Source organism: Balaenoptera physalus (assembly GCF_965194825.1).
Source record: "Balaenoptera physalus genome assembly, contig: SUPER_5_unloc_1, whole genome shotgun sequence".
In the NCBI taxonomy this organism is placed as follows: Eukaryota; Metazoa; Chordata; class Mammalia; order Artiodactyla; family Balaenopteridae; genus Balaenoptera; species Balaenoptera physalus.
In genome coordinates, this window is record NW_028126538.1 from 198,003 (window position 1) to 214,351 (window position 16,349).

The 16,349-nt window shown below is 48.1% G+C and overlaps 1 protein-coding gene and 1 long non-coding RNA gene across 3 annotated transcripts in view; one reads left to right on the forward strand and one right to left on the reverse strand.

Annotated features, from left to right (window-relative positions):
- Positions 1 to 4,429, reverse strand: part of LOC309662168 — a 37,025-nt gene extending 32,596 nt beyond the window's left edge. For both annotated transcript variants that reach the window (XR_014264565.1, XR_014264566.1), the window contains exon 1: positions 4,273 to 4,429. This is a non-coding gene — a long non-coding RNA (uncharacterized lncRNA). The remainder of the gene's footprint in view (positions 1 to 4,272) is intronic.
- A 2,203-nt stretch (positions 4,430 to 6,632) lies between these two features.
- LOC309662171 (uncharacterized protein) overlaps positions 6,633 to 16,349 on the forward strand; it is a gene marked incomplete at its 3' end in the record, with an annotated part of 175,577 nt that continues 165,860 nt past the window's right edge. The window contains exon 1 of the mRNA XM_082478871.1: positions 6,633 to 7,191. Coding sequence (XP_082334997.1) covers positions 6,951 to 7,191 — 241 coding nt within the window. The 5' untranslated portion in view covers positions 6,633 to 6,950. The remainder of the gene's footprint in view (positions 7,192 to 16,349) is intronic.

A 16,349-nucleotide genomic window follows, 5' to 3' on the forward strand; every position in this document is an offset into this window, starting at 1 on the left:
ACTCATATCAGATAAAATAGACTTTAAAATAAAGAATGTTACAAGAGACAAGGAAGGACACTACATAATGATCCAGGGATCAATCCAAGAAGAAGATATAACAATTATAAATATATATGCACCCAACATAGGAGCACCTCAATACATAAGGCAACTGCTAACAGCTATAAAAGAGGAAATCGACAGTAACACAATCATAGTGGGGGACTTTAACACTTCACTTACACCAATGGACAGATCATCCAAAATGAAAATGAATAAGGAAACAGAAGCTTTAAATGACACAATAGATCAGATAGATTTAATTGATATTTATAGGACATTCCATCCAAAAACAGCAGATTACACATTCTTCTCAAGTGCGCACGGAACATTCTCCAGGATAGATCACATCTTGGGTCACAAATCAAGCCTCAGTAAATTTAAGAAAATTGAAATCATACCAAGCATCTTTTCTGACCACAACGCTATGAGATTAGAAATGAATTACAGGGAAAAAAACGTAAAAAAGACAAACACATGGAGGCTAAACAATACGTTACTAAATAACCAAGAGATCACTGAAGAAATCAAAGAGGAAATAAAAAAATACCTAGAGACAAATGACAATGAAAACACAACGACCCAAAACCTATGGAATGCAGCAAAAGCGGTTCTAAGAGGGAAGTTTATAGCTATACAAGCCTACCTAAAGAAACAAGAAAAATCTCAAGTAAACAATCTAACCTTACACCTAAAGAAACTAGAGAAAGAAGAACAAACAAAACCCAAAGTTAGCAGAAGGAAAGAAATCATAAAGATCAGAGCAGAAATAAATGAAATAGAAACAAAGAAAACAATAGCAAAGATCAATAAAACTAAAAGTTGGTTCTTTGAGAAGATAAACAAAATTGATAAGCCATTAGCCAGACTCATCAAGAAAAAGAGGGAGAGGACTCAAATCAATAAAATCAGAAATGAAAAAGGAAAAGTTACAACAGACACCGCAGAAATACAAAACATCCTAAGAGACTACTATAAGCAACTTTATGCCAATAAAATGGACAACCTGGAAGAAATGGACAAATTCTTAGAAAGGTATAACCTTCCAAGACTGAATCAGGAAGAAACAGAAAATATGAACAGACCAATCACAAGTAATGAAATTGAAACTGTGATTAAAAATCTTCCAACAAACAAAAGTCCAGGACCAGATGGCTTCACAGGTGAATTCTATCAAACATTTAGAGAAGCGCTAACACCCATCCTTCTCAAACTCTTCCAAAAAATTGCAGAGGAAGGAACACTCCCAAACTCATTCTATGAGGCCACCATCACCCTGATACCAAAACCAGACAAAGATACTACAAAAAGAGAAAATTACAGACCAATATCACTGATGAATATAGATGCAAAAATCCTCAACAAAATACTAGCAAACAGAATCCAACAACACGTTAAAAGGATCATACACCACGATCAAGTGGGATTTATCCCAGGGATGCAAGGATTCTTCAATATACGCAAATCAATCAATGTGATACACCATATTAACAAATTGAAGAATAAAAACCATATGATCATCTCAATAGATGCAGAAAAAGCTTTTGACAAAATTCAACACCCATTTCTGATAAAAACTCTCCAGAAAGTGGGCATAGAGGGAACCTACCTCAACAGAATAAAGGCCATATATGACAAACCCACAGCAAACATCATTCTCAATGGTGAAAAACTGAGAGCATTTCCTCTAAGATCAGGAACGAGACAAGGATGTCCACTCTCACCACTATTATTCAACATAGTTCTGGAAGTCCTAGCCACGGCAATCAGAGAAGAAAAAGAAATAAAAGGAATACAAATTGGAAAAGAGGAAGTAAAACTGTCACTGTTTGCGGATGACATGATACTATACATAGAGAATCCTAAAACTGCCACCAGAAAACTGCTAGAGCTAATTAATGAATATGGTAAAGTTGCAGGATACAAAATTAATGCACAGAAATCTCTTGCATTCCTATACACTAATGATGAAAAATCTGAAAGAGAAATTATGGAAGCACTCCCATTTACCATTGCAACAAAAAGAATAAAATACCTAGGAATAAACCTACCTAGGGAGACAAAAGACCTGTATGCAGAAAACTATAAGACACTGATGAAAGAAATTAAAGATGATACCAACAGATGGAGAGATATACCATGTTCTTGGATTGGAAGAATCAACATTGTGAAAATGAGTATACTACCCAAAGCAATCTACAGATTCAATGCAATCCCTATCAAATTACCAATGGCATTTTTTACGGAGCTAGAACAAATCATCTTAAAATTTGTATGGAGACACAAAAGACCCCGAATAGCCAAAGCAGTCTTGAGGCAAAAAAATGGAGCTGGAGGAATCAGACTCCCTGACTTCAGACTATACTACAAAGCTACAGTAATCAAGACAGTATGGTACTGGCACAAAAACAGAAACATAGATCAATGGAACAAGATAGAAAGCCCAGAGATTAACCCACGCACCTATGGTCAACTAATCTATGACAAAGGAGGCAAAGATATACAATGGAGAAAAGACAGTCTCTTCAATAAGTGGTGCTGGGAAAACTGGACAGCTACATGTAAAAGAATGAAATTAGAATACTCCCTAACACCATACACAAAAATAAACTCAAGATGGATTAGAGACCTAAATATAAGACTGGACACTATAAAACTCTCAGAGGAAAACATAGGAAGAACACTCTTTGACATAAATCACAGCAAGATCTTTTTTGATCCACCTCCTAGAGTAATGGAAATAAAAACAAAAATAAACAAGTGGGACCTAATGAAACTTCAAAGCTTTTGCACAGCAAAGGAAACCATAAACAAGACGAAAAGACAACCCTCAGAATGGGAGAAAATATTTGCAAATGAATCAACGGACAAAGGATTAATCTCCAAAATATATAAACAGCTCATTCAGCTCAATATCAAAGAAACAAACACCCCAATCCAAAAATGGGCAGAAGACCTAAATAGACATTTCTCCAAAGAAGACATACAGACGGCCACGAAGCACATGAAAAGATGCTCAACATCACTAATTATTAGAGAAATGCAAATCAAAACTACAATGAGGTATCACCTCACTCCTGTTAGAATGGGCATCATCAGAAAATCTACAAACAACAAATGCTGGAGAGGGTGTGGAGAAAAGGGAACCCTCTTGCACTGTTGGTGGGAATGTAAATTGATACAGCCACTATGGAGAACAATATGGAGGTTCCTTAAAAAACTAAAAATAGAATTACCATATGACCCAGCAATCCCACTACTGGGCATATACCCAGAGAAAACCGTAATTCAAAAAGACACATGCACCCGAATGTTCATTGCAGCACTATTTACAATAGCCAGGTCATGGAAGCAACCTAAATGCCCATCAACAGACGAATGGATAAAGAAGTTGTGGTACATATATACAATGGAATATTACTCAGCCATAAAAAGGAACGAAATTGAGTCATTTGTTGAGACGTGGATGGATCTAGAGACTGTCATACAGAGTGAAGTAAGTCAGAAAGAGAAAAACAAATATCATATATTAATGCATGTATGTGGAACCTAGAAAAATGGTACAGATGAGCCAGTTTGCAGGGCAGAAGTTGAGACACAGATGTAGAGAATGGACATATGGACACCAAGGGGGGAAAACTGTGGTGAGGTGGGGATGGTGGTGTGCTGAATTGGGCGATTGGGATTGACCTGTATACACTGATGTGTATAAAATTGATGCCTAATAAGAACCTGCAGTATAAAAAAACAAACAAAACAACTAATACTAAACTTTCATTGGGTTATTTGTATGGAAATATGTTAATATAAATGTTTCAGACATTACATGAAATTTCTAAAAATCTTATATTTGTATTTGTATGGAAATATGTATGGAAATATGTTAATATAAATGTTTCAGACATTACATGAAAAAAAAAAAAAAGAAAGAAAAAAAAAAACCCTTATCCAGATATCACCCGCCTCCTCCCCTCTAGTGTGAATTAACTACTCCTTTCTTCATGGCCCCACTTAATTCCTGCACATACCTCTAATAGGTCTTCTCACATTTTTGGTAATTCTTTGTTTGACAGGATAAGGGTTACTGTCCCATGAGTGAGATGAATACCCATCCACTTCTAGGGTCTTGACCAGAAGCTAAGAAAATATACTAGGGTCTTTAGTAAGGTGGAGAAAAGAGACAGTAGCCCTGACGGCATAATATGCCACAGGGGATATTCAAGACTATACCTTGTATGTGTAGAGGTGTCACTCTGAGGCTAGATCTGGAGGGGCTAATGTCCTTCAGCCATCCTTCTGTAAGCAGCATCTGAAAGGCCTGAAGAGCACGTCCTCCCACCTCCAACAGATGAAAACATCTCCTTCTCTATCATGAGTCCAACCAACTGAAATGCTTGGCCACACCCAGTCTGACCTGTTGGGAGGAAGAGAGGAAGATATTCATTTAAGATAGAGCCAAGATGAAGTAGCTTATGTAACAGATAAGGTACTCTGGGGCCACATAAAGAACTGTTTTGCTGCCTCCCCTGAACTCTTTGTATGTACACTTGATGCCTAACAAGAATTTATTTATTTATTTTTTTCTGATAACGGACTGGACCTTCCTGCCCTTCCCAGTTCATAGCCAAGAGGTAACACTTGTTTGATCTGTCTTCCCTCCTAGATGAGGAGCTCCTTTAGGGCATGGACCACACCTTATTCGTCCTTGTATCCCCAGTGTGCACCAGTGCTGGCACATAGCAGGACTGGTGCACACAGCCTGCCCAACAAATGACTGAATGGTTAGAGTGAGGGTGTGGTGAGTCATTACAATAACCCAGAGAGAGGCTTTTGACAGAGCAACTACTCCACCCCTAGAGAAAGGACAGTCTGAATAGAGAACCACAGGGAAGATGTGGGTCTGGTGGCTGTGGGGAGCAGAGGGGGCATGAGAAGAAAAAGTGGTTCGTTATAAAGCCAAGGTTGAGCAGGCTGATGAAGTTTATGCCCTCAAGTCTCATGTTCTGTTGTCTCACTGGTCTAATGACAGGGCCGGCGTTTATCTGGGCGCCGGGCAAGTGTCCCTTCATTCTATAATTTCAGCTCCAACTGAAGCAACACCGTAACACTGGCTCAGTGGCCACCATTCCACAAGCCACATACGTTGCTTCAGTTTTAAATTAGGTATTGTTTTTTCTGGCTGATTGGACTGATTCTGGTCTACTAACAATGAGATGCTCATGTATGGTCCTTTCATGTAGTCAATCCTTGGTAATGTTTTTCCCTCTCCTGTGACGCTGGAAAGGATTCCTAACAAGTTGATCCAAAAATCAGCTTTCTTTGTCAACATAATGGTATCCTTTCAAACTCACATTTATAGACTTTGCAAGCTGGAAAGAAGAATAAAGCTTAGATCCTGGTAAGGAAATCTGTCCCCAGAGGACTGAGTTGGGTCACAGTGAATTAGAAGTAGAATCCAGAGCCCCTAGCTTCCATTCCTGGTCCCTGTCCTTCTGCTATCAGCCGCAGGTGCAGCCACAGCTGCTTGGGACACGGCCAGCTCACCCTCCTCTACACTTCTGTGCGATCAGGGCTCCCTCTGGATAGCTCTAAATTATCTGCGTTGGGAGAGGAGGAATGAGCAGACACGATTCTTCTGAGGTTAAGTTTCCTTGGAACGTTCTGGGTGATGTTTTTCTAAAGCTCCATCTCAACGGTGCTGACTTCGAGGCTTAGGAGACAGTCCAGAAACGCACTGGTTAGCGGAGAATTTGCCACAAACAGCTGCGTGGCCGATGGGCCGCGCAGTGGCGGCGCACTACTGTATACTAACCAGCCCCCAAACCATTTATTCATCATCTAATAGGCATTATTTGAGCACCTACTGTGTGTCTGGCTGCAAGCTGTCCAATAAGGAGTTGAGCGGCTCAGGGCTTTGTGACCACCTAGAGGGGTGGGATAGGGAGGGTGGGAGGGAGACGCAAGAGGGAGGGGATATGGGGATATATGTATACGTATAGCTGATTCACTTTGTTATACAGCAGCAACTGACACACCACATTGTAAAACAATTATACTCCAATAAAGGTGTTTTATAAAAAAAAAAAAAGAGTTGAACGGCTGCCTGCAACACCACCCCCTCCCCCCCCCCACCCCCGCCCCGGCCAGGCCCAAGGAGCCATAGGAACCTGGAGACACAGGGACTTGTGATTCTCAACTCAGATCTGGCCTTAGCTTGTGTTGCGACCTGGGGCAAGTATTGTAAATCCTCCAGCCCGTAGCTTCAAAGCAAAAAGAAGTCTTTTCAAAAGGGAAGGGTATTTCTGGGAACCGGAGAAACACACAACAACAGCTGCAGAAGTGCTGTGAGCCCCTTTGCAGGCTCCCTGACCCGGGAGCCACCGCTCACCCACCCGCGGGCGGAGGCTGCACGCTGCCTGCCGAGCAGGCTGCCCCGTCCGGCCCCGGGGAGCCCGGGCAGCGGAGGCCCAGGGGGCGCCTTTCTCTTTAAGAGCCCCGCAGGCGATCCTGATTGGCTGTAGCTATGCGGGTCTTTCTTCCCAGCTCCCTCCCTCGGAGCGCTCCCACCCCCGCCGCTTTCTCGGCTTTTTCCACGCCCCCTCCCCCCACCCCCCTGCGTCCCCTCCAGCCCCTGGCGCTCACCTCCAGTTCCTCGCCGCAGAGTTCAGCCCCGGCAGCGGTAGGGGCGACTCGCTAGCAGTAGATGCCGGGCGCCAAGATTTGCATCCTTAAGCCGCGCTGAACGCCAGAAGAAGAGAGAAGGAAGCAGAGAAGCCCCGGGAAGGCGGGGACGGGAGGTGCGGAAATCCCCTCCTAAAAGGCAGAAGCCGTCGCCCCCACCAGAGAGCTCCGCGCCGGCTGCTCACCTGCTTGCTGCCGCTGCCACGAGCGCCCGCCTCTCCCCAGCCATGCCAGGCCCGGCCGCCGACGAGGGGAAGGTCCCCTTCCGCACCGCCAAGGAGGAAATCCGTGTGGGCTTCGAGGTCGAGGGCTCGGAGGGCGGCGGCAGCGGCCGGGAGAAGCCCGGCGCGCGCGCGCGGCGGCAGGACATCGTCTGGAGGAACGTCTTCCCGATGAGCCTGCTCCACTTGGGGGCCGTGTACTCCCTGGCGCTCATCCCCAAAGCCCAGCCGCTCACTCTGCTGTGGGGTAAGTCCGGCCGGCGGCCCCTGCGCCCGGGGCACCGAGGCGAGGCGGCGGCGGGGCGCGCGGGGGCGCGGGTCGCCGCTGGCTTCGGGCGGTGTGGAGCCCCCCTCCGCTCTCCGCTCGCCTCCCCACCACGCGCCCCGGCCCCCCGGCCTGCAGTCGTCCGGCCTTTGGTACAGGCAGGTATTTCTGTGCTGGTATTTTCAACTTCTGCCTCCTCCGCTGTCTGCTTGAGTAGGTGCCTTTGGCGGCTCCTGGACGGACTCGGGGCCCTTCGGCGCCACCGCTGTGCGCAGAGGCGCACCGGCTGAACCCGGGTTCCAGGGCGGGGAGACCGATGGGATGATTGTGTCGCCCAGGCGGGTCCCAGCGGCGCTCCTTTCTGCCGCCCTTCGGCTTCTCAGTCTCCTCTGTGGGCCACGGACCTTGGGGCCGAGTTCAGGACAAGAAAGGGAGTTGCAGCGGGGGTGGAGAGACCCGGCACCGGATCAGTCTTGATGTTCGCGCAGGAGATGGAAGACACCAGTTCCCTTCCTGCCCCTTCAAGGCCCCCATCCCTGCCCGCTCCGTGATCTCTTGTGCCCAGCTGCACTTCTAAGGTCCCAGAAGTTTCTCGGCGAGCACACCAACCCCGCGGCGAGAACGCTCTGCTCCCCGGCACAAAGCTTAGACCGTGGCAGAGCAGATCCCCTCCGGGACCTATCCCTTCTGACCAGTGCCTGTCTGTCACCGCACCTGTAGCTCTCCCTCTCGCCACCCTCTTTCCTAGCACCCGCAACCCTGCCGGCATGGGAGGGAGCCCAGGAGCCCCCCCCCCAATGCCCCCCACCTCCCGGGGCCCGGGGGCCGAGTGCCTGCCCTACGTGACTCCAGTGGCTGACCTCAGAACCACTTCCAACACCCCCTGCCCCAGCAACTGGTTTTGGCCTCAGTCCCTGCAGTGGCCACATTAGCCGGGACAAAAGGCGCTGGCCTTGATATCCTGGGCTGAGAGTTGGACGAGATGATCCAAGAAGCCCTTTCAGCTCTCCTTTCCGAGATCGCCAAGGAACGGGGGCAGGAGAAACACAACCTACTTTTATTCCCAGAGGGGAAGAGGAAGGAAGAAAATAAGAAAACCTCTTTCTGCAAGGCGTCTTATTTAGCATAGTGCCAGCTCCAAATGCCTGGGTTCATAATGGGGCCGCTCGTTTCCAAGCCTTCCCCTGAAACTCTGCAGTCCCTGCTCTCGGAAGCAAACTCTTCCAGAAGATGGGGGCCTCTTAGGGGAGTGTGGCTGAGCAGAGCTGAGGAATGATGAGAGGGGCGGGGCGTCCGTGGGCATCTGTGAAGCCTCCCAGAGCCCCCTAAGCTTCGGGTAACCTCCCTGCTCAGCCCTCCCCTGCTCAGTACACCGCCTCAATTCAGTGTCCTTTCCACCATCTTCTTTACTGTTATGTGTTGGTTTCATTCTCCCTGTCTTCCTTCTTCCTTTACTTCCAGATGACTAGATCGTGAGATGCTCAGTCATTGCTTCATGGACACACTCCCCCCACCTGCCAACCAAAACCCTTATTACCCTGGATCCTCCAGGGAGCTGCTCCCTCTCCACCCCACTCCTTCTCCCTGCAGGGGCAGGACTGTGCCTTTGGACTTCAGAGCTCACCTGCCTCCAGGGGATTGGGGCTTAGCTTTAATAGCCCAGTGTCAGAGAGCTCAGGGAGAAGTGAGCACTTAAAATATTGTCTTACATGCCTGGAGCTCCACAGACCCACAGGCTCCATCCCTTACAGCCACCCACCTGCTGGTTCTGGCATCCCACCAGGAGCCACAAGGACAAGGCCTCCTCTCCAGGTTTGCCAGTCACCTCTGCCCTTTCCAGGCCACTCACTGTGGTGGAGACAGAATCTTTCTTCTGAAAGACCTCGGCCAGAAGACACCGTCCTCGGCCTCAAAATCCTTTAGCTTCCCCGGAGAAGTCAACACACTGCAGGACTCTGGGTTCCCCTTTGTGGGTGATGTTGCCAAGCCCATCCTTGTGCCTTCCTGCATAGTCTATTGCCTTAGCTACTTTTCATCAGTTCCATTCCCTGAATCTTGATTCACTTCCTACCTGGGTTTCATTGCTGCCCCCCTCCAAAAAACAAACAAACAGAAAAAGAGCCGACAGTGGTGGATATTGTAGTTTCAAGATTCAAACTTGTGACTTAGAAACATTCCAAGTAAGTGAATGTTATCTGATGGATAGCTTGTGAGAGAAGAAGTGAGGGAGAGAGACAGCTAAGATCAGTGTGCTGATGGCTAGAATCTATAGGGAGACTGTTGATCAGGGTTATTTTCATTGAAAGCCCTGGTGCCTTGAGCTTCAAATTTCTCCCCACTGGATGCCCTTTTCATCATCTCTCCCACTGGCTCTGTGTAGTGTTCGGACTGAGTTCATGCACCAGTGGGCTGTTCGTCCACTTCAGGGACCTGAGTTGTCAAGGCAGTAGGCTTAACTAGCCCATCTATTATTGCTTGCCACCCTCCACCCCAGGTATGGTTGCCCTGGAAACAGGAGGCATCCATGCAGAGCACCCAGCAGAGGATGTTTTAGGTGTTCAGTTGTGCGAAGAGTAATTTGCGTGGCAGTAAAATGTCATCCGTGAAAGATCCCATCAAGTTGTTCAGTCCAGACCTCCTCCACTGCCTCACTCCCCACCTTTTTATGACTCTCCTTGGGCCCAGAGCAAGTTGTTTTCTCTTCTTACCCTTGCAGTTTTCTGAGTGGGCAGGCTGTCAGAACGGAATGCTCTTGGTGCCCACAGGTCCTGAGGGATGAGTTTATGACTTTTGAGCACAGAACACGCCCTCCAGCTGGAGGAAAAATCTTCACCTGAAGCCTTGAGCTCACAAAAGTGCCTGCTTTGAGGGTTTTTGGCCAAAGGGGCAGTTCGTTCATGCCCTGACTCCCAAGACGAGTGGAATAGGGGAGTGAGGAGCTGCAGCTGTGGTGTCGAGGTCAGAGTCCTGGTGCCCCTTCCCAGCAGCTTTGCCCTGTCTCCAGGCATTCTGGCCACTGGTTTCCAAAAACATGAGGGACTTTTCTGGTTTCCCTTGAAATGTCATCCGAGTCCCCTAAATATGCCTTGGTGACATCATGACCATTTCAGTGACAGTATCAGGCATGCAAAACACTAACATGCCCTGCTCCCTTCCATCTTGCCCCAGGGCAAATGTGACCATTGCTAAGGAAGAGACAGGATTCTCTGGTGCCCTTCAGGTTGCTGGCACACAGCCTATGGCGAGGAATCTGAGCGGTGGCAGGAATTGACGAGGCAGTCTAGCAGGAGGGAGGGTCAGGAGAGGCTGGGGTTTGGAAGGTACTGGTCCATCAGTCAGATTCTGTCCAATTCGGAGAGTTGCCCAAAGATGAGCTGTCTTCTGTCAGGCCTTGGGTAACCTGAATCCACACCTTCGATGGTCCTGATGTCTTTGTTGGGCTTCTTTTTCCACCAAATCCCTAACATTGTTGACGCCCTCCCAGAATGCGTGGCCATGGACTTCTGTTTTACCTCCGGGTTTTCTAGGGTGAGCACAGCTCAGAAGAGAAACAACTGAGAATGTGAATCCCTGCTCTCCTACTTACGTACCAGCTGCATGGCCTTGGGCAAATGAACATCTCCAGACCTCAGCTTTCTCACCTGTAAAATGGGTATATCAATACTTCTTGCTCATGAGGCTGTGAGAATTAAATTCGATAATAGGTGTAAACTACTTAGCACAGTGCCTGGACCTTGGCTGATGTCCAGTAATTGTTAGCTGCTCTTATTATTATTGGTCCTGATACTGGCTTTTTTTCTTTACTAGAAGGAAAAAAGGCCCTCTTGCAGCACAATCAATTCTACAAAGCTGGCACACAACATGGCTTCGTTGCCTCTCTTGCATAGAAAAGATTGCTTTGGCTTGGGAAACAAGGGTTCTTTCTCAAAGTCTCCAAAGAGAAATGAACACAGATCCCCCTGTCCCTCCTCCCTCCCCCATTCCCTTCTCTTTCATCCTCTCTTCCTCCTATTTTCCTCCAGAAGGCCATTATTTTGTAAAGAAGAATCTTTTTGTTCAGCTGATAACTCACCTGGTCTTTAGTGTTTTCTTTGGGGCTTTTTGAGCAGAGCCAGTTAAATTGCTGTAAAAACAGGGCCAAATCATTTCTCCTAAATGTCTTAGGGTCTCAGTTTTGACTTTTTTCCCCGTTTCTGTCTCCTTGAATCATCTTTTTTTTTTTCTTAAATGGGAATTATTTATTTATTTATTTATGGCTGTGTTGGGTCTTCGTTTCTGTGCGAGGGCTTTCTCTAGTTGTGGCAATCGGGGGCCACCCTTCATCACGGTGCGCGGGCCTCTCACTAGCAAGGCCTCTCTTGTTGCAGAGCACAGGCTCCAGATGCGCAGGCTCAGTAATTGTGGCCCAAGGGCCCAGCCGCTCCTCCGCGGCATGTGGGATCTTCCCGGACCAGGGCTCGAACCCGTGTCTCCTGCATTGGCAGGCAGATTCTCAACCACTGCGCCACCAGGGAAGCCCCATTCTTTTTTTTTTTTTTAAATCTTTAACGCTCAAACTACTAAAAAACTGAAAAACATAAATGAATCTTCCTTTTAAATCTTGTAATTCCCAGCCCATGGTTGCAACTCTTGCATTTTTAATAACCAGGCAAGCACTAAGAGCCCTACCCAAGGCTGGGTGGAGTGCAGCGAAACCCGAGAGAATGGTGTGCTTTTGCTGGCTTAATAGTCCCAACAAGTATAAGTATAGGTTGAGGTTAACATTATTAACTCGGTTTTTTTCTAACACTGGTCAAGGTCACTGCCAACTGCACTGTCATCCTGAAATGTGAAGTCGCTCTGCAGAGTGGAAACCAGAGCGGGAATCCCAGCATTGCCACTTAGTTCAACTTCTGGCAGGCCCCTTTCCAGTGTGAGAGCCTCGGTTTCCTGGTCTCTGAAATAGGGATGGTAATACTGATCTGAAAGTTGTTTTAAGAATCAGGGCAGGGCTTCCCTGGTGGCGCAGTGCTTGAGAATCTGCCTGCCAATGCGGGGGACACGGGTTCGAGCCCTGGTCTGGGAGGATCCCGCATGCCGCGGAGCGGCTGGGCCCGTGAGCCACAATTACTGAGCCTGCGCGTCTGGAGCCTGTGCTCCGCAATAAGAGAGGCCGCGATAGTGAGAGGCCCGCGCACCGCGATGAAGAGTGGCCCCCGCTTGCCACAACTAGAGAAAGCCCTCGCACAGAAACAAAGACCCAACACAGCCATAAATAAATAAATACATAAATAAATAAATAAATAAAAGCTTTATTAAAAAAAAAAAAAAAGAATCAGGGCAAATGTCAAACTGGTGCCAGAGGATAGACATGCAGTGCCCTCTGTTACTACCAACCCCACCGTGGGCCAGGCATCAGGGAACCTGCAGGGCTTCCGTGTCTGTTTGTCTGGGACTTGGAGTTCTTGTGGCTCAAATATAAAGCATAGCCTTTAAATCTAAATAGATTATCCTGACCTCGTGTAACATTTAGTTCTCATCTTGTCCTGATTTGTGTATTGTATAACATCATAATAATTGCTTGGAAAAGTCACTGAGAGATTTACAAAAGGGTGACACAGTCATGGTGGTTTCCCTGAATTTTTATAAAAGGCAACATCGTCTTTGGTTGGCATTATTCTTGTTGAGCATTTATTTTGACATTCTGTAGTCTCTGGTGTGCAGTCTCGCCATCCCTCTGCTGTGACATGTCCTGCTTCTGTGGAAGTGCCACCCTGGGGTTAAGAGTATGGACGTTAGAGTCAGAGGATCTGGGTTCAAGGCCCAGCCCCCCAGCTATAGCCTTGGGCAGATCGCTCACCCCCCGTAGCCTCAGCGTCCCCAGCTGCACAGTGAGAAGAGCGGTACAACCAGCAGCATGTCGCAGCTGGAGTGAAAGGAACGAGAGTGAGGCACTTGGCCCTCGGTGCTTCCCTTCGCGCCTTCCCTTCCTTTAGCTCCCCCTTTGGTGGCTGGGACTTGTTCCGGCTACCCCCCGGTTGTCAGAAAGCCCTGGTCAGGGGTAAAGCAGTTGCTTTCTGACTTTGTTTTCCCTGGCAATGGGTTGGTGGCCATCCCAGCAGGGACCCGCTATCCTCCTTCATCAGCGTCTGCCGTTTGTTCACTCTGAGTGTGAACGGCCACGAGAGAGCCTCACAGTTGCACGTGCAGTCACATATTCACTTGTCCACTAATTCATTCATTCTTTTCCTTTTCAACTATTGTCAAAGGATATCAGAATCACTTGGGGATCTTTTAAAATATTCAGAAGCCTGGGCGCCCCCCCACCCGGACCTACTGCACTGGAATCTCTAGGAGTGAGGTCCTGGCTTTTTTGAAAAAGGCATTAAGGTGTTTCTGATGCAGAGCGGGGCTGAGAACCATTATTTAATTCCCTTATCCATATTCAGTTATGCTTATTACTCACCCATTACTTGCCAGGCACCGACACCATCCCTGACTTCACGGCACTTAAGGCCAGTTGGAGAGACAGACGGGTGCACAGGTGAGAACCGCCAAGGCAGCATGAGCTGCAGGTGCCAGCCTGGGGGAGTTGGGGGGGCTTCCCGGGGGAGGAGGTGGCTGGACTGAGCCTCCAGGAGGCCCGAGGCTGGCTGGCCAAGGGGTTTGGGTGAGATGGCACTGTAGCCACAGGCTACAGAGCTCCCCAGGGGAGAGGGGAGAGCCAGTCAAGGACCTGGTGGTTCAGCGAGGCTGAAGGTGATCAGGGTCCAGATCCAGGGCAGGAAGATTCAAGAGGACCAGGAAGACTGGGAGGAGATCAGGCTTTCGGAGGGGCTGCCCTGCAGCCTCTACCTGCCTCTCACCTCCTCTCACCCATCACACACACCAGTGGCTCTTGGTGTATAACTTCTAGACCAGACACATGGCAGCGGGATGAGTGAGTCTGAAGAATTTCGGGAAGGACCCTGAGGCAGACGCCTTGGAGCAGGTGTGCAGTGGGGCCGGGCACCTCCCTCAGGCTGGCCAGAGCTGAGGGAGAGCTAGAAATAATGTCTCAGCTGGGCCTTTGATCTCACAGATTCAGGGGTATTGTCCCAGGACTAAATTACTAAAATGCCCCAAGGGTATAATAGCACAGGCATACCAGACCCAGGGCTCTCTCCTCCTCCTGTGTTCCTCTTTCCTCTGTTTCTCAAAGGTACAGGTGTGTAGGGGAGTTCTTCTCACCTCACTTCCTCCCTTGAACCTGAGCTTAAACAGCTGGTTCTCACTACCCTCCTCAATGTCCTCCTTCCCATTTCTGCAGCTTATTACGGAGGGCTCTGTGGGTCCCTGCAGGCTGTGGTCCAGCAACATCACCTGGGAGCTTGTTAAAAAGAAAGACTCTCAGACCCCACCCTGGACCTATTGAATCACTACCTGCACTGATAAGGTCTCCAGGTGACCCATCTGCAGTGAACTTAGAGAATCACTCCCTCAAGTCAGGCCATAGGCCGACGGGTCAGAGAAGCTGCACATGGGTGGGATTTGGCAACTCTTTCTTTTTCCGTTTAATGGCCTCCTCCCCTCCTGCCTCCTTGTAGCTTATTTTAGAACATGTCGGGATCCTGCTTCTCTTGCCAACAAAAGGCTGTTGCTAAAATCTTTCAGCCGGCAGCAGTGATGTTTAATTCATGGGCTAGAAAATTAATTTTATTTTCATGAGTAGAGCTGGAGAAAAATAACAGGAAGTCTCTGTGCATGGCCCTTGGGAATTCAGCATGTCTGTTTAACTGGTAAAACAGTTAACAGTTCATTTACCAGATGAACTGGTAAAGGCGAGGGGGCCTCAGGAAAGGGCCACCTTCCACAAAGGATGCTTTTGGCTGCAAGTAGCACAAAACTCAACTTAGGATGGCTTAAAAGATGAGGAAAATTTCTAATTTCACTGGTAGGTAATCCTAAGGTAGGGCACTTGTGGGATGACTCAGTAATAACATCAAAGTGCAGGTTTCACTTCTGCCATGGTGGCCTTGTGGAATTTAGTTTTCCTTGTGGTTACAAGATGGCTGCCAGAGTTCCAGGAGTTACAACAGTGTCCTACAGAAGAAGAGAGAGGCTGCCCCTTCCTGAAGTCTCATCAGAGAGAAACTCTCTCCTGGTCATCTCACAGCTGATGTCTCCTCAAGTCTCACTTGCAGGATTGTGTCCCAAGTCCCTTGTTAAACCATCACTGGCAAGGGATTCAAGATAATCAGTGTTAGCCACTGAGCCACATGCCACATGAGGCGGGGGTTAAGAGCCAAACAAAACCCAGGCTCTGGGGGAAGGGAGAAGAGGGCATGGCTGCTGGGACAGCCAACACCTCTGCTCCAGGGCCTGCCTTTACTCCCTCTCATGACCTTCCCTCTTTGGTGTCACCTCCATTCCCTGGAAAGGCTCTGATTTCATATTTTAGCACGCTCTTCCCCTCTACTCCCTACCCGCTCCGCTTGTCTCCAGTCCTGCTGTCATTTCAGCGAGTTGTAAATGTCTGCCTTTTCCATGAGGCTCTGAGCTCTCCCATGGCACATCTGCCTCCCCAGAGCCTGGCAATGGCCTCTGCTCAACATACACTGTGCTGGGGGAATGGATGCAGGAGGAGACGAATGAATGAGTTTAATCTTTGTGTGGCCTTTCTTTCTAAGGAAAGTTTTCATGTTGTTTCTTAACTTTAAAGATGTTTTTGCCCCTGTAAGAGAACTTTCCATGTGATTTTGGGGAAAGGACTGGGGAGAGAGAAGCCTTTCTCAGTGCCCCAGGAATCTGCATGCCCCTCTGCACCCGTGTCCATCTGGGAGTCACCCTGACCTCAGTGGGGAGCTTGCAGAATTCTCTATCACTCCTCTGGGTTTTTATGCGGTGAGACGGGGCTGGGGAAGGTTGCTCTGGGCACAGGGAAGTGTTAAATGCCTTGTGGGAGAATGGATTTAAAAAGAAAAAGATGGACAGTGAGTGACTTAGAATGTGTTCTTTACCAAGGTTTTCCATGGTGACACACTTTCCTCAGACTGATGAATGGTTTTCTTGGCTGGTCATTATCTTCATCGTTCAGGTGACGCAGAACGTCAGTGATGACGTCACGGTCAGATTTCTGTTCTCTTGCCTCAAATTTTACTTAAAAGGGCATTTAAAAGTCC